The following is a 19,325-nucleotide window of genomic DNA, read 5'->3' as shown; positions in this document are numbered from 1 at the left end:
TTACCAAGTATTCTTAGTACAATTTATAGGTTCATAGGTTGATATTAGGCTATCGGCACTAGGGCCTATACAATCCTAGCCGTAACAATTCCCTGTCTATTTCTTCCCACAGTATTTACTTCCCTGGACCCCTGTCTAGCAGGGCAACTGATGTGATCCGTGGAGTGAATTTCCTATCTCCCATCCAGTCATCAAGGTTCCTTTGAAGAGGGCCAAAGAGGCGCTCTGCTTGACATGTATTGATCGATCGATTTTAGATCGATGAGGCAAGGTTTGATAAACCTACTTTGATAAGAAATACTAGACAATATCTATTTATTCATTCTGTCACAGCTGCTTTATCTAGTTCAGGTTCAGTGAGGCGTGAATCCTAACACAACAATCAGTGGATGCAAGGAAAAAAAATTAATCTTGGTTAGGATGCCAGTCTGTTGCAGTGCACACATGCTCACATGTGGGATGCAGCATCCTGTTGGTGGTTTGGCATATTTTCAGTACATCATTTGGGATGTGTGAGAAAACTATCATGCTAATTGGCTTACTAAACAACACAAGATGCAGTACTTGCAGGTAAAACTTCATGAGATGCATCTGCAAACACACACATTGCAATATCTCTGTACTACAGAGCATGCAGGTCACTGTAGTTAGTTCATGAACATTTAAAGTTACATACTCCATATCTAAGAAGCAACAAGACTCCTGGTAAAATAATATGTGGATACAAGTATGACTTGCAGACTATGTGAAGAGGGCGCTTCCCACTAGGAGCCAAACTAGATAGTCAAGCACTTTGAGCCAACAATGGCAACTACTATGTCACTGTGCTGCCCTGCTATAAAACAGTGCCATGATATTTTTAATGACCTGCAGACTCTCATCATATGTATGTTTCAGGCAGCTCATTTCTGCAGTGCTACATTGAATACCCAAATAGTCATTCCCCTAATAGATGTTTTGGTGTGGTTTTGAAATTAATACTAGTCACCTTAGTGATATTTGAAAACTTTGTCTTTCACTATAGTGGTTCAGTTAAACATTGTGGACTCTTGTAGTACCTTTTGTTTTGTATACTTACATACTGTTTGTTGGTCTGTTTAGAAGTGTTAAACTGGTGTCATTGTTAATGTTTTCAGTCTCATACCCAAGAGCTGTGAATGACATACAACTAGTCAGAAAGAAAACTCTGTTTAGACTTTGTGGTCCTTCCTTGTTCTCACACTGTTAACAGTTTTGTTTTGTGTAATGCCATGGATCCAGGATTGGAATGTTCTGAATGTTAACACTGTTAGCTGTATGTTTAGTGTTTAGAATGTGTGTGTATGCATGTGTGTGCATGTATGTGAGTTGTTTGACCCTCTGTCCTTCCTTAGTGTCACCACTCAGTTTCCATTCAGCCCCAAAATCATGTTCCTTATTTGTTGTCCCTGAGCATGTTTGCATGTATGTGTTGTATGTTCTCATCCATCCATTTATGTTCCCTCCTCTCCAGCAGCAGAACCACTAAACAACCCATCATATCATCTTTTACTCTCAATGGACCCTCAGGTGACTGGAAACCTGAGCTGCAAGCAGGCGGAGGCTAAGCCAGTGAACACAGATGGTAAGATAATCATTTGTTGGGTGTGGTGAGGGTTCTTATCTGCTGAGATCTTTAACTAATTCCTTCTTCCCTTTGTACATGAATTACATTGCCTGCCTTTGTTTTATTACTATTACTAATTTTCATAGTTGCTATTTAATTAGCTATCCATTTCAGGCTAGGAATGAAACACTGACAAAAATGTAATCTGTAGTGGTAGAAGGCTAGTTTTGCTAGGTGTAGAAGTAGTTTAACCATCCTTTATATATTCTGTGGTTCCACACTTCTGATTTGTAAATTACCGAGCTAACATGATGACAGCTACACAGGCTGAGACCTAATGCTGCTGGAAGCATTTTTTTTTCAGGCTTACTCCTTGAATCTCAAAGGTACAGTGCTAATTTTTAACAAGCACGTCCTTGTGGTATATTGAAACGTAATGACTTTCTTCATGCTGACTCTGAGTACAGGTTCTAACTGTTAGACTTAATCTCATTTCAGCTGTTTTTACCCATGTAATACTTTTAACTCATGTACTGCCCTGGGCTAGATATGGTTTATTTGTCAAGTCCCTTTCAATTATGTCTGAACAAACCTTTTACTAATTTTATGTGCAAGAATTCTCACACCCTTTCCATGCAGGATGAGGCACTGCATCTATTACAGTATTACAGCTACTCCCAGATCACCAAATATCAGAGATGCTTATAAAGTAATCAGTCTTCGACACTACGCAATAAAGTCATGCTTGGTTCTTCTGTTTTCTTAAGTGCCTTGTTACCATAACAGGGAGTTACAGCATGGCACTGAACAAGGTTTTTATTTGCTAACATAAGCTGTTGGAATGCTACCTGACACCTGAATTTTTAAGAATGTGAAAAGGAAGTTTCCCACTCTGGATGTCAGTCCATAGACATCTGTCGTGGGATCTTTGGTAAATAACTTCCTATGAGTTGTTGCAGAGACTACCCTTACATTTCTTCTACAATGAGAAGGATCTGTGCAACTGGTTTGGAAGCATGTGATGTCTATACACATCAGATGCGTCTTCTCATACTGATCATGATGCCCCAACACACAGTATATAGGTATCTGAGGAATACTTGTCCGCGAACTGCTCGTTTGTTCCATGGATGTCCTTTCCACTTCTTATTTATGAGACATTATTCCAAGTTTGAAAAGGAAGATTTTACTTCAGTTTAGAAAGTGACTCCGGCTGCAGCAGTCTTAACCAAAGCCTTTTTTTCACATACTTCTAGAAAATACAAAACAGACACAGACTACTCTCTTAAAACCTTGTAGTTCTGAGGAAGAGGAGTTCCTGTTCTGTAATGATCAAATTATAGTTCTTTAAGGCTGATTTGGAGAATCAATCAGTTAAAGGACTACCTTCCTTCCCTAAAAAGAGGAAAAACTGAGACATCTAAACTTTATGCAATTCCAGTAAGATTTTTAGCCACCCGATCTGAAATAAAAAAATGTATGTGGTCTTGTTTAAGTATCTGTACAACCTTCCAGTGCCTGGCTCTGCAGCTTTTGATTACTGTATTTATAAGGGCTTGAAAATAGTAGTCAGCATAATGGTTAAGGTTTTTACTTCCTGTGCACAAGGTAAAGGGTCAATCTTGACCTTCGGCCATATTTTAGATGGTGCCTATAAAGGGACGAATTGTATAGACCAACTGCTTTGGACATCTACTGTGGTGCACTGTATTCTCAAGATAGGAGGACACAAATCACAGATGGCATGCCACATTAGGACTAGTGGCACAATGGTGTAAAATATGGCTCTAGGTGATTTGGTCATGTTGACTAATCTGGTGCACTCTACCAGCTTCTGGAAGGTGACTTAGTAATTCTCACAAAAACTGTATCATGTTACAAAGCAAAAACAGAAAGATAAAGATGACAAGACACCTTGCATAAGGGATGCCTGCAACAGCCCTCTCACCAGTCCACAGGATAACAAAAGCAGATAGAAGTAGTATTTCCAGTAGCTTCTGAATGAACAAAACCCTACTGAAGATGTATTGCTCCAGAGCTATGATGAAAGAAGAGGAGGGGCCCACCCTAGAAGAAATAAAAGCAGTACTAAGGAAAATGAAGTCAGGGTAAGCAGCAGGTTCACCTGAGGTCACGACAGGTATGATCAAGATATTGGGTGAGATATGGGAGAAATGGCTTCTGAGGGTACTCAGAGCAGTATGAAGAGAAAAGAGTGTCCCAGATGACTGGAGAATAAGCATACTAGTGCTGGTATACAAGAACAAAGGGGACATCCACAACTGTGGGCAGTACAGAGGCAGCAAACTCCTGTCACATTGCATGAAAGTTCTGGAGAGGGTCACTGATAAACAGATACATAGAGTAGTAGAAAGTAAGATGGGAGATGAACAGTTCACATTCCAGTCAGGATGCAGTACAACTGACCCTATGTAGTGAGGCATTGTTGAGAAGAAGGTAGAAATGTACAGACTGTCCAGCTGAACATTCCTAGACTTGAAGAAAGCATATGATAAGGTCCCATGAAAGCTGATTTGGGCAGGCCTGCAGTGGAGCAAATCCAGGAAACAATGGTAGAATTAGCACAGGCCATGTGCAATGAACCAGTGACTTAAGTAAAAGCAATGTTTGGTCTCACAGAAGAATTCCCACTGGGGTGGGTGTGAATCCAAGTTCTGCTCTGAGCCCACTGCTGTTCATACCACTGATGGACTACATTAGCAAACAATTTGGAAGGGACAGCTAACAGAGTTACTGTATGCAGACTATATGGCATTACAGGCAGACTCTTGAGAAAGAATTTCAGCAAAGGATAGGGGAATGGAATGCAAAATTGAAGGCAAGTGGGATGAAACAGAGTTCAGACAAGACAGTTGTAATGGCAGCATATGGCAGAAATCAGAGATGATGAGAAATGAGATCAAAGGGAAAAATTGGAACAGGTTAACAGCTTCAAGTGTCTAGGAGGGAGTGGTTGAGGTAAAGGGAAGTCTGAATGAGGGGGGTCAAAGCTAAAATCACTGGGGCTGCAGCCAACTGGCACAGATTGTCAAGGGTAGTATATGATAGAAAAATACCAAAGAAACTGAAGAGTAGGGTTTACAAAACAGTACTATGTCCAGTACTAATGTATGGTGCAGAAAAGAAATGAAGTGCCTAAGATGAGTGGTAGGATGAACTCTGTGGTATAGACAAAGAAATGCGGACATAGCAGAATCATAGCTCTCAAGCTTCCATATCCAAAATGAGGAACACTAGCCCTCATAATGTGGAACAAATGGGCAAAATGTGGAACACATACTAATGGCTTACTAACAACTTCAACTAGGAAGGTCATAGGATGGTTAAAATATGCTGGTTTTACTTATAAAGAAGATCTTTTAATGAATGAATATGATTCATATCTATTTCCAATGGATTTCACTTAAAAAATTTCTTAACACTGAATGTGGGATAGTCTTTCAATGTGGAACTCTGAGGAACTTCGAGGAACGTAAACTTTTTAAGACCCCAAATGAGGTACGTTCCTCGTAATGAGGTACACTTGAGAGGTATGAGCAGAATCCAAAGTAGCTCCATTTCCAGAAAAGGTTAAAAAGAACAGATTATGGTGGTTTTGGCACATGTGCAGAGAAGCAGAAGATAATCTGATGAAGATTTGTGACAGACAAGATGACAACATCAGGGGAAAAAAGCGTGTCTAGGAAAGAGGTGGATGGATTGTGTGACAGAAGACATACCATAGCCAGATATGAGTGTTGAAAATAATAAGGGAGTGGTATGGGACAGAGAGAGAGATGACAACAGCTGACATGACACCCTGACTACATGTAGAAAAATGGGAAAAAAGGGGTGTTGTTAAGGATTGTGATAATGATTAAAATAGTAGCTTTAAATAAATCATGCAGGTATGGAGGATTCTGAAACAAACTAATGTATTTGGTCAGATTTAAAGTGTACAATCAAAAAATAAAGCAAATAAACCACTGGTACTCTAAACAGTTAACTGATATGCAAAATAATAAAATAAAAATCGTATTTGCCAAGGATGGAGCAGGATTAATTCAGGACCCTCAGAGTGAGGCAAGGGTGCCAAGCAGATGAGAGCTCTTGGAAAATGTGTAGGATACAATTAGTAGTAGAGGACTGGTTTGCTCTTTGGGCACTCAGTATTATGGATCTATGGAAAACAGTGGGTGATAAAAGTACTTAAATAGCTTACTCAACGGGCAATAGCAATGAAAAAGGGGAGGGAGGGACTTTAGAAGTCAGATTACCATAAGAGTCAGAAGCCAGAAAAACAGCTTTTTAAAACCAGAGTAAGAAAAGGGTTTGGGGAAAAATTCATGCTGCAAGAAGCAGGCTACCTAAAGAGTGATCCAATCTAATAAAGCCAATATTGGAACTCTAGTCCTATGAGTCAGAGCTGCAGGTCAATGTCCCCAGGTAGGTTAGAATATCAAAAACTTTATCTTAATATCTCAGTGGGGACTGCGGAACAATAGCAGGGGACTGCAAAGGCACTGGAATGCAACTTTAAGCAGTTCACTTAGTCAGAATTTAAGGCTGTAGCAGCAAAACTGGAATATAAACAGCTGCAAAGGCACTGAAGCACCAACCCTGGAGCGGAATTTACAGTACTCTTACTAAACTTCTACCACAGTCTAAGGCACCAGACTATGCTGAAATTTACCTATAACACTGTTTATGGAAAAATTCAACAATAAACGAATACATGAGGCTCAAATCTGGCTGTACTTCACAGTTCTGCCACAACTGCAAATGAAACAACAAGACTAAGGCCCCAGACAGGGTTCAAAATACAAACAGCTGTCTTTTACAAGTAATTCTACCTGTGTATATAGAAGTGCAGTAAAATGTACAAATCACAGTCTTCCCACAACTGCAAGTGAAGCAAGACTATGGCCCCAGAACAAAGTAAAAAAAAATGCAAACAAATAATTTTTGGGCTTATACTCAGTAGCCTGCTAATTGCTCTGAGGTGACTTGTATCTCATTTTTTCAAGTCATGAAAGATTCACTTCTGTTCAACCTTCTGATTCTCTGCAAAACCAGTGGCTGTGCAAACAGCCACACTAGAGAACTAAATATATACCAACAAAAAGCAAGACTCAGTGGTGTGATATTTTTAATTACATGTATTTCTAACCCACTGAATAACTTTCTGTTGCAATTCAAGCAAAGTTACTCCCTTGGCTACCTTTAAGACTAGTCTTTTTTTTTTTTAAGAAACGTATTTATTAAATTATCATGTATGACAGAGACCATGTTACATTTTTTATAAATGACAATAAACCATAGCAACACAATCTCACTTGCAAACATTATGTATTCCAAACCATGTGACAAAACTGCAAACATTATAAGTCACTTTTACCTTTAAGACTAGTGTTGATGTTTGGCTTTGTAAACACAACTTTACACTAATATTCTTTTATTTTGAATTTGTTAATCAAGGTAGAGCACTAATTCCATAAGTCCAGCTTCAGCCTCAGCCCTGGGTTTATCATGTATGGCCTTTCTCAGTTTGACAGTTGAAGACATAAGTGCTTGAAAAGGGTAGCAAGACATTTTAAATGTGTATATATCTTGCTGTAGTGGGCTATATCCGTATTGCAGTGTATAATTTCAAATATAATCTTAATATGTTGGATGGTAGTTTTTATACTACTCAGCATGATACTAATTTGCTTTCCTTCTATGGAGATTAGTGGGTGGTGGGGCAGTTGCTGATACTATATAATTGTCTAAAGCTTTAGACACTGTGCCACACTGTAAGATGCTCTCTCTAATGAAAGAAGTAATGCTACTCTCTATACAATTAGGTGGATTGATAACTGGTTAACATGGAGGATATGTAAAGTAAAGACTGGTAAAATACTATCAGCTGAGAGAGAAAGAGATTACTGCTGGGGTCCCACAATGCTCAGTACTGCATCCAGGTTTTTGGAGAATTTTTATGGTTATTTTTCCAGAAGATAAAAAAAAATATGAATGAGTAGATAGGCAGATGATTTTAAAGCTGGATCTTAAATTTCAGAGTTAACTGACCAGTTTTTCTTTCAGTCCTACATAGATAGTTTATTTAGGTGGGTTAAGGGGAATGATATGAAATTTCATGTTCACAAAATCTGCGTATAGCATTTTGGGGGACCAAATAATAAATACCTGTATGCCATGGATAGTGTTAATATCCAAGAGGCTAATGCTGTAGTAGATCTCTGTATTAAAATTGATAACTCCCTAAGCTTTGGTCTGTTTGCAATTTAATATAGGTTGGTTAAGGGTGATCGAATTATAAATGTGTTAAGAACTGTGCTTTTGTGAATGCCGTGGGTATTCATAATAGAACACATTTATTGAATAACAGGAACAACAACTATTTTGGAGAAAGTATGTTTGGGAAAACTGTTGGATGTAGTAATGTTTTCACTGGAGATATTCCATTATGGGTAAGGAAAATGAATTCCACCATGTATTTCAAGAATGATCTTGGGTTTTGGGGGGGTCTGAGGGCTTTTGATCCTGGTCTTTATTGTGGTAAGCTCTTTGAAGGCCTCTCAGTGTTCTGACATTGATTATAGAACACTGACTGTATCATACCATGCATCATATCACCTCATATTGTAATATACCATGCACACTGTGTTATCAAATTTTGTGTTATCTTACTTCATTTTAGTACTATATATATATATATATATATATATATATATATATATATATATATATATATATATTCTCATATTTGTGTAACTGTAATTTTTGCATACATGACATTGTTATGTAGTAAAATCACTATATTTGCTTTCCAAATTTTCAAACTGAAGGTACATATGAAGTTAGGTTAATGATTCTGCAGCAAGATTAGCCACCCAGTGGTGTAAACCTTGGCTCAAGATGATTGCCACTGCAGAAGTGACACCCCAACCCCATGTGCAAATAGGAAAAGGGGTTGAGGATGGATGGATGCAATTAGGACAGTGACATAGAATCTGACGTGCAAGTATTTCAGAGTGAAATTATATACTGAACTGATAGTAGGACAAATATATTTGCTTGCCTTTGGTTTACTGTATGTTTAAAAAATTATTAATGGCCAATGTATCTGTGTAACAAATATAGTCATAAGCTGTAATAGCATGTTCTATATTCATAAAACATTAGCACTAGCAGTATAAGTAAGGCATTGTTCTGAATAAACTTTTACTATTTTCAGAATGCTACTAAAATTTAGTTTAAATGATCAAACTAATTATTGCCATCTAAGAAACAAAACCATTTCTAAACCTCTTTATGTTTCTGAACTCGCTTATTTTTATGCTAAAATCTAGAAATTTACTAGAATATAATTAATATAGCACTACATACATTATCCAAATGAATACAGCTAAACTATAATGATGAAATGCAAATTTTCTCTACTAAATTATCAGAATTACATTCTGAGACTGTATTTCCTTATGGGAGCAAAGTCTACCACACCCTCAGGATTGTGCTGTGTACCCCTGTGATGCCCCTGCACTGGCCCAGTAATCAAGGAGCCTCAATCCTCACCACTGGAAGCAGTGGGGAATGTACACACTGGGTGGATGACAAGTACACATACAGTGAAGTGCAATTTCCATTAAGAGCACACAGAGATCACAGTCAGCCTGAGGCTGGTTTCTCCCTCTTTCTCCAGATCCCCAGTAAGACTCCCAACTGGCACAGCTATAGGGTTGAAATCTCAGCTGAGTGGCCAAACCAAGATCTCTAGTACCCTCTGTCCAACCAGTGCTTCGTGTCCCTGGCAAAGTAGCTGACACATACACTCTGAGATTTGATTTATATACAAACATACTCACACACACTCTCTCTCTCCTGGGGAAGGCTGGAACAGGTTTACTAGCTATGCCCCCTTCTGCCCAGACTACAAGTTAGCTCCGACTGCCACCAGCCACTCTTTATAAGCTACTTTAAGGCCCTTAACAAAGGGTGTCCAATCCTACTGTGTAATGTTACTATTAATCCAAATGATAGTTTGACCAAGCGCCAGGCTATTAGGTATGGCCTGTACAGTGTCACCAAATAGATATGCAAGTACTCTAAGAGCTTAAATATCTCTAAACAGATGAGCCACAATTGAAAAGGTTTAAATATATTTAATAAAAGAACAAGAAAATACTCAAATAATCAGTTACATCACAGTTCAAAATCACAGGAAATATTTTAGACAACATTGCAGGATAGTTTCAGATAAATAAAGAAAACATCTAAGCCATAATTTACTATGTTCCTGTCCGAATCTTAAAGAGTTACTATGCCCTAAAATTTACTTACAGAACAACAAGCAGGCAGAAGTGGCGAGTGGATGCTCTTGTTAGGTCAAAGACGAAATACAAAATGCTCTCTCTCTCTCAGATAGTGCTTAAATTAATATCATAATTATATATTAAATATTACTGCTGGGTTACCTTGGATAACATCACTTTTTGTCACCTGACTTCAATTCCCAAGCTAAACCCCCATTGACAGAAATTATCAACATTTTAGCATCTCCCTGTGAAAAATACAAATCTCTCAGATCTTTGCAAGTGCTGGAAGATGTAAAACAATAAAACACTTACAAAACAATGCAGAAGGTACCCTGGTTCTAGACATCCTATCTCCTTGCTGCATTGAAACTAACTTTTATAGCACAATCATAAAACAATTTAATTTCAGCTATCTTGTTGAAGTTTTACAAGTTAACCCTCTGTGTTCCAGTTCCCACTGTTAAAACATATACATTTACACTTGTGCAATAGTTTACATACACTTCTGCAATAATCCAGCAGGGCATGCTGTTTTCACACATCCAGGCTCAGCACTGTACAAACCCTGTTCAACACAAACTTCTGTACCAGCTGTCTTTCTGGAGCCAGATTAAGAAAGGCTATTAGTACCCGCCCCATTCTGATAAATATAATTTTGACCTTATAGTGACCCATGTAGGATTGAATGACTTTAGGTAATCTACCCAAAAGGACATACAAATGAATATGATTCAGCTTACTATGCATATGTCCAAAGCAACCATCCATAATTATGTCTGCATTCAAAGACAAGATAATTGGCTTCAATAACTGCCTACATTGCTGATATCATTCTCCAGTGGATACAGTATGTGTCATCTTGAGATGAAATGGCTAACCAGCCTTCCTGCTTTGTCAGGAATGGTCTGTGCCTTTCTTACCAAGGTTTTTACATTCTGGCTAAAGCCTTTGCTGCCCCCCCCCCGTGTCTTATTTATGCAGAGTCCATATGATGGACATTCCAACATAGTGAATTTTAATTTGGAACACATTTAAATTATCTCTAATCATTGTCTGATATCTTAATTAAAAAATGCCTGTATTTTTGGCAACTTGAATATGTGCACATATGTGTAGTTACAGAGATTTGGTTTGAAAACACTCACTCTTTTCTTGGGTTTAGAGTCTGTCACGTCTTCAGATCTGCAGGCAACTGCTAGGGAGTATCAGTCTTAGTCCAAGATATCGTCTCCTCACCACAGATTCCTTGAAACACCAAATATGAATACCTAGATGTCAAAATTACCCTAAACAAGATTAATTATGGCTTCTTAGCTAGCTGTAAAGTACCATACATGCATACAAATATTTCAAGCACGGCAATAATGCCTTTCCAGTCTGCCAGTATTTATTTATTTATTTTATTTATTTAAGTTCGATGACAGGGGAAGTCCACTGGGCCAAAAAGAGCCTGTTTTCAGTGGAGGCTCGGGGAGAAACGCTCCACAATAATTGCAAGTTATATTTCACATGTTATAAGAGTACATAGTTCATGCAGCTGATTAAACATTTACAGATAAGCTCCATGATATTTGCAATTGGCTTGTCACAATGTTACAAAAATGAAAAGACATAATTCATTACAGAAATTTCAGCATTTTACATAAAGTGAATATTTTTGTTATAAACTCAATTGTAGGTTTAACATTTCAAAATATATAGCTACTAGCCATTAGTAGGTTAGGAAAATATTATGCATGGAGAGGGAAATAGTATATTTGAGATTAGAGAGTATATTACAATAGATATTAGAGAGAAAATTCATTTTTAGTAGGGGAGGATTGTTTTGGGTGGGATAAAGCTATAGTAGAGGTAGTTGGATGAGTCAGTTAAAGGTGGGATGAGGGGGGATGGGTTTAAGTTGGAGCATGGCAAGGGCATTCCCATTTGAAAGAAAGATGAGAGAGTAGCTGAGATTTGAAATTTGTATGGTTAGGTAGGTAGGTTGCGTAGGTGTGTGGGGTGAATGTTCCACTGTTCTGCTAAGGAGTAGGATAGATGGCCAGGAGGTAATGCAGGTTTGTGGACCTAAAGGAGATTTTGTTTTCTGGATCTGAGTGAGAAGTTGGGAATGTAAGGTTTTAAGGAAGTAGCGAGAGCTGGGCAGTTGGCAGGTTTAAAGATGAGCTTGTGGGCAATGGTGAGTTGTAGGTAACTGAGGTAGCTGGGTAGTTCAAGCCAGTTAAGAGTGAGGAGGGAGTGGTACCAGGATTCAAGTTTGGACCGAAGGCCAAGATGGAGATTGGTGAAAAGAGGGGCACCATACATAAGGGAGGGGAGTAGGAAGGTGGATGCAAGAGTTTGATGGGTAGAGGGGCTTAGGAAGCTGTTGCGCCTGTAGAGCAGACCTAACTTTTGGTGGATTTTCTTGACTGTGAAGTTGATGTCGGTGTGAAATTTTAGTCCTTCATCAATAATGATGCCAAGAAGCTTGGGGTTGGGAACAATTTCAAGGAGGGTGTTGTTTTGGCTCTGTATGGTGAATGTGGACTTGTCAATGGAATTTTTGGTAGGGGAAAAAAATATTAGTCTGATTTTATTTGCTTTTAGTGCCAGATGGTTAGATTGCATCCAGGTTTCTGTTTTGGAGAAGGCTAGTTGGGTTTTTGCTAGGAGCTCGGAGGGGGAGAAGGCTGAGCAGATGATTTTGGAGTCTTCTGCATATTGGATGACAGATGTGTATGGGATGGATTGGTGAAAGTTGTTAATGAATAGGTTGAAGAGAAGAGGGCCAAGAACAGAACCTTGTGGGACACCTGTGGGCGTGGGAAGGAAGGGGGAGGTTGAAGTTTTCCATTGGACAGCTTGTTGGCAGTTGGACAAGTAGCTGGAAAGCCAGATGATGGTGCTAGGAGAGAGGTGTAGGGTGGAGAGTTGGGATATAAGTAGGGTGTGTGAAACGGTGTCAAAGGCCATCGACAGATCTAGGAATAGTGTGGATACGAACTTGCCCGAGTCGCGTTGAGGTTTATGGTTTCAAGAAAGGAAAGAAAGAGAGTCATGGTGCTGTGGCCAGGGTGGAAGCCATGTTGGGTAGGGGAGAGGAGATTGCTTAGAGTTAGGTGTGCCATGAGTTGTGCTCATATTGTTTTCTCTAGGATTTTAGAAAGAGGGGAAAGGATGGCAATAGGCCTGAAGTTGGTGGTATCAGTATTTTTGCCACCTTTATGGAGGGGGATGATGTAAGCATGGGGCCAGATAGAAGGGACGTATGATTCTTGTATGAATCTATTTATAATAACAGAGATGGGATAGGCAATGCTGTCTGCAGATTGTTTGAGGAAGTTGGGTGGAAAGTTGTCAGGTGCATTGTGACAGGACTTGAGTTTAAGGAGAAGTCTTTTTATAGTGCTTGTGGGGATGGGCTTGAGGCAGAAGGATGTGGAGGAAGGTTGATGATTGCAGTGGGGGTTGGGGTAGGAGGGTGGTGATGGTGGAGGAGGGGGTGGGAAGGATGCTGATAGTTTAACTATGCAGTCTATGAAGAATGAGTTGAACTGGCTGGCTGTTTCAAGGTTGGAGAGGTTGAGGTCTGGGCAGGGGTTTTCTTTGTTGCCAGAATGCAGCATGGATCAGATGGGGTCCCAGAATTTTTGGGGATTTGTTGAGTGCAAGGACTGGAGTTTGGAGTAGAGGGCTTTGCGGTCTTTAATTATTAGTTTTTTTGTGGAGTTTCGTAGTTGCTTATACTCTAGGAGGGTGTTAGTGTTTTTTATGTTTTTGATATTGTTTCCATTTTTTGTCCCTTTGGTGCAAGGCTAGTTTAATATCTTTTGATAACCATCCGGGAGGAGCAGCAGTCACCAAACAGAAAACAATCAGTGAGAAAGTTAGCAACTACAGAAATAGGGCAGCCTATCATTTTTGGTTTGAATTTTATCTTTCTGTTTGTTTTTATTATTTATGCACCAATGGGGGGGGGGGGCTGCAGTTCACTGAGAAGTAGGAAAATAATGTAGTTATGCCAGGGGTTTTAGAAAGGAACATGCAGTAAGTGCACACTACTGAGGGATGCCCGTGGGACAGACAGAAACAGAGTGTAGTCAGGCAGAGGTTTTTAGTATTTAAAGATGGCGCTGCAACTCGGGGGAGGAATAAATAAACTCTCAAGAGGAAGAGGGAGGGAACAGACAGGAATGACAGGGCTGGGAAGCTTACAATAAGATTATGTTAGGAGACTGAGAAAATGGGGGGCTAAGAGCCAGGGCTTGGAGAAAGCTGTGTGAAAACAGGTTTGACAAGGCTAGCAAACTTACACTAGAGTTATGTTAGGAGAACAAGAAAAGGGGGGGGGGTATGGACCAGGACTTGGAGAAAGCTGTGTTAGGAGAACAAGAAAAGGGGGGGGCTATGGACCAGGACTTGGAGAAAGCTGTGAGAAGAGAAAAACAATCAACTAGCTAGCCCAGGTCAGTACCTAAAGGTGTCTGTTTATCTGTATGAATTCAAAAGCAGATTTAGTAGAGCATCAGATGTAGTAGAATATAAAATAAATGTAAAGCTTTCGGAAACTGTATATGTTTGTTACAATAAACGGGAGAATAAAATATAAGAATATAAAAGAAGTGTGATATACAAGATAAATAAAATATAAGAATATAAAATAAATGCAAAGCTTTAGAAAAATGTATATATTTGTTACAGTAAATAGGAGGTAAAAGGGGCGGGGTCCAGTAGTGTTCACAGCAGAAGAATCAGTAGGAATATCACAGAGAAAAGATTATAATAGACCTAAACTGCTCACAGTCTGTTGATAGAACTTGCAGTGGCTTTTACTGGTTTGTACGGGGTTCCGCTCTCTGTGTTCTTGTATGCAGGCAGTTGCTTCAGGTTTTTTTTTTGGACCTTTGAATGCATTTAAGGGAACTGCTGACAATCTGTTGATAAAAGTAGAACTTGCAGTGGCTTTTACTGGTTTGTACGGGGTTCCGCTCTCCGTGTTCTTGTATGCAGGCAGTTGCTTCAACAGCTGTTCCAATAGTAGCTATCCAGGCTGTTCTTAAAATATCTAAACTGGTGCTGGCTATAATGTAATTTGGTAATCTGTTCCATGCATCAGCTAATTTCTCAGAGAACCAATTAGTAAACTTCTCATTCCTATATTATTGTCTGCGTAGATTGTCTGATGATTCTCCTCGACTTTGTGATAAGCCCAAACATTCTCAGAGGTAATTGTCTCTGCATGTCCTATATATTTGAATAAGGTCTCCTCTTAAATATATATATATGAGGCACAGTACAAGTTCAGATATTTTAGTCTTTCATAATAACCTACATTTTCACATCCTTGGATGCTCTTGGTATATTTCAGCTGTGTTCTTTCCGGTTTCCTCATGTTTGTTTTCTTATAACATTTCCTTATTGTTATTCCATACTCAAGTTTAGGTCTAATATAGCTAGCAGTGACTTCATCACTTCTGATTTCCTAGACTTTGTAAATCTTTTTTATACAACACAGAGTTCTGTAACTATCATTAACCAATTGGTTGATATGATTTGAAAATGTCAGTACTGGATCGAACCATATACCCAGGTCCTTAAAAGAATCTACAGTTTCAATCACAGTATGCTTTGTTGAATATTCACCTTTCAGTTTATATCTCCCAAATCTTATATGCTTAGTTTTGATGTTTTTGTCAACATGTTATTCTCTTGTACCCAAATGGTCAATTTAGTCAAGTTTTTTTTGTAGGCATGCCCTATCTGTAACACATGTAAACTGTTATCAGTTTTCAAGTCGTCTGCATACAGACTGTAGAACACCTTAGATAAAAAAAGCTAGAAAGGTACAATCTCAAGTATGAGCCTAGGATAGAACCCTGCGGGACAGTCTGCCTGTAAAGTCAAATTTCACCTTTCCAGCTGGTGTATGATACTCATGCAGATATCCATCTTATCAAAAATACACCAATACCTAGTTATTCTACTCTGCTGATCAGTGTTTTTGGTATGCCTATCAAACACTGAAGTTAACTCTGTATACATTACATAACTTTTTCATTCATACCTGTTCTTATATCGTTATAGAGCACAAGGTTACACGTGGTAATAGATCTATTTTTAACACATGCATGCTGATATATGGTTTCAGGTCCTAACTTTTCCAATTCTGACAATAATTTGTCAAATATAGCCTTCCCCATTATTTTTCCAAAACATGAAAGTAAACATATGGGTCTGTATGACTCTGGGTTTGTCCTAGTACCTGTTCCCTTAAAGACAGGATTAAAAAGTATATGTCTCTAATCTTAAGGAATCTCCTCATATTTGTATAACCTAGTAAATAACAGATATAATGGCACTGTAAGTTCAGGCCTAAGTGTTGTCAGATCATTATTACTAATTCAGTCTCCTCCCTGTGCTGTGTTTGGCTTCAGCTTGTATAGTTCTTTTTCAATGTAGTCTAATTTGATTTCAGTATTTGAGGTCATCTGGATGTCACTAGAACAATTTATCACTCCCTTAGTACAGCCAAACTGATTTGTATAAGATTTTGTAGATAAATCTGTATAATCTGTTATGTCTTAGAATGTTGTTGTTGTTTGTCTTTCGGCTTTTTCCGGTAAGGGGTCGCCACAGCGGAACTCCGGTCCGCTAATGATTGGCAGTAGATTTTTATGAAATGCCGAGGTGCAAGCTCAATGATCAACCTTCAACGAAGGCATGCCCATTTATGCACGTATGTCTTTCGAATGCTACCCAACCGCGGGGAGGACATGCAGACTCCACACAGAAGGCACTCCCAAGCCCAGCCGAGAATCGAATGAGAAAACCTCTTGCTGTGAGGTAACACTACCACCGCGGCATACATTTTGAAATCAACACACAGTTTATCCATCTGGGTGTCTTTACTCCTACCACATCTTATGTATCTTTGAAATGGTCTCCTATTATACTGAATACCTATAAAAAAATTGAATAAAATTTATACAATCTTGTCTCAAACTATGTTTAATTTGTATGTCCAGCTTGTTTATTTCTGCATTAAAAGTTGTAGTCCGACCTATTTTATATTTCTTATATTTTTGCCTCCATCTTAATCAAGTATCTAGTTCTTATGAAAGTATGTCCCTGTGAAGTTGTGAGCCTAGATCCTGATTAAAATACTTTTTTTCCCATTCAAACAGTTTCTCTTTCAAACATTTTCACATTATTTCTGATTTTTTCCACTGAGTACATTAGTTTTACATAGTGACTGTTTTGCTTTCATGTAATCTGTTAATCTTCTGTGCTTTACCTTAGATTTCAGTTTCAAAGAATTATCTAGAAACAAATTAACCATTACAAACCCATGATCACTGCACATCAATGGTGGTAAAACATGGCATGATTTAACAGCAGTTTCTTTAGAAACACAAACAATGTCTAGTATGTTTCATTCCTTAGTAGGCTTTTTTACAATCTGAAACAACTGTTGTTCCTGAACATATGTTGTAAATAATTTCCTTATTAATGTTGTTGAATCACTGTTTCAGCCTGTTCCTGGTAAGTTTAAGTTCCCAGCCACTAGTGTTCTTCTCTATTGTGTTTCATGCAAACAATGCATGCATTTCTCAAGGTCATCAGCATTTGACTTTGGTGGTTTATATACTCCCAACAGTTGTTATATGTTCCAGAGTCGTCTTTATTGTCATAGTTACACAGTCTGAAGCAGAGGTATTAGCACAGGCCTCATAACTACCTTTAATACATATCATAACACCTCCACCTGATATTTTTGTTAGAATGTCTGTTAGTAAAACATTTATACCCTGACAGAAACGGAAGTTCTCATTACATCCGAGTGTACCTTGAAGAATTTATGCAGTTACCTCCTACTGATGCCTCTAGGAGTCAAATATTGCTTGTTCATATTTGCATTAAAAATTTCAAAACCATGCTGCATACAAGGTATCAGAAGTTTACATCTTAAAGCATTTATGATGACAGACACAATTGTATTGATAACTGACCACTGTCTAATGCAGCTAAAGATATACTGCATATTATTCTATACTGTTTATTTGTATTGTGATAAAATTCACATTTCTCTAAATATCTCAACATTCAGGTAACACAGAATTGCATAGCCTCATATGAAAGCTCACAGCTGTATAAAGAAACTCCTACTGGAAGTGTGTGCCTTGTTTGAATGGTTACTGAGATATCACAAGCTGTTTATACAACATTACAAAATTAATATTCACTGCCTTTATTTTGGGTTATAAAATTAATTTTAAAGCATCAAACTGAAAGAATGCCACTAATGTTAAGATTAATTTATCCTGAAGGGTAGAGGAATGGTGAGGATGCAGGGAGTAGGGTTGGTAAAGGTGGACGAGTTTAAGTACTTGGGATCAACAGTTCAGAGTAATGGTGAATGTGGAAGAGAGGTGAAGAAGAGAGTACAGGCAGGGTGGAATGGGTGGAGAAGAGTGTCAGGAGTGATTTGTGACAGACAGGTATCAGTAAGAGTGAAAGGGAAGGTCTACAAGAGTGTAGTGAGACCAGCTATGTTATATGGGTTGGAGACAGTGGCATTGACAAAAAGGCAGGAGTCAGAGCTGGATGTGGCAGAGTTAAAGATGTTAAGATTTGCAATCGGTGTGTCTAGGATGGATAGGATTAGGAATCGGTATATTAGAGGGTCAGCTCATGTTGGACAGTTTGGAGACAAAGCAAGAGACGAGATTGCGTTGGTTTGGACATGTGCTGAGGAGGGATGATGGGTATATTGGGAAAAAGATGCTAAGGATGGAGCTGCCAGGTAAGAGGAATAGAGGAAGGCCTAAGATAAGGTTTATGGACGTGGTGAGAGAGGACATGCAGGCGGTTGGTGTGACAGAGCAAGATGCAGAGGATAGGAAGAAATGGAAAGAGATGATCCGCTGTGGCGACCCCTAACAGGAAAAGCCGAAAGAGAAAGAGTTTGCCATTTCCAGTTTTCTAGTAACATTACGGTTCCAGAGATGTGAATATTTGAATTGCAAGGTGATAACTTTTTTTTTTAAAGTCTCAAGCCACACCCACTGGGAGTTACAAGTACACGTTCAAAAGGGCTGTACTGTTGGGAATGAGTTAACCAAGTTTCACAAATAATATCATCAGTTTTGAGGGAATGTAGGAGATTTTCCATTAAAAAAAAAACTTTATGCTAGCATTAACAACCATCAGAGATTCATCAAATGTTGCTATCTATGAACTGTTAATTTTTTTGAATTGGCAAAACTCCAGCCTTGTGTTCATCAAATATTGCAAAATATCTGCTTCAAAAAATTCTCTTCCCTGATCACGACAGGTGCACTCCATACTGTGTAAACTCGGTTGCTTTACACTCCATACTGTGTAAACTCGGTTGCTTTACACATTTCCATTTTTTTAAACAGACTTTTCATGTAGGCATT

The 19,325-nt window shown here is 38.6% G+C and overlaps 1 protein-coding gene across 5 annotated transcripts in view; it reads left to right on the top strand.

The window, feature by feature from the left end:
• The window catches only part of DDR1 (discoidin domain receptor tyrosine kinase 1), a 1,200,914-nt gene that overhangs the window by 1,107,316 nt on the left and 74,273 nt on the right, over positions 1–19,325 (top strand). For 3 of the 5 annotated variants that reach the window (XM_044083159.1, XM_044083160.1, XM_044083161.1), the window contains one exon: positions 1,493–1,603. The exons of 1 other annotated variant lie outside the window; for it this stretch is intronic. In XM_044083159.1, coding sequence (XP_043939094.1) covers positions 1,493–1,603 — 111 coding nt within the window. The remainder of the gene's footprint in view (positions 1–1,492; positions 1,604–19,325) is intronic. One more of the 5 variants, XM_044083162.1, reaches the window with a different exon arrangement.

This window comes from Protopterus annectens, chromosome 9.part0 (genome assembly GCF_019279795.1).
Source record: "Protopterus annectens isolate FY-2018-M chromosome 9.part0, PAN1.0, whole genome shotgun sequence".
NCBI lineage: Eukaryota > Metazoa > Chordata > Ceratodontiformes > Protopteridae > Protopterus > Protopterus annectens.
The sequence above is the reverse complement of the archived record's forward strand: the minus strand, read 5'-3'. Positions and strand labels throughout refer to the sequence as shown.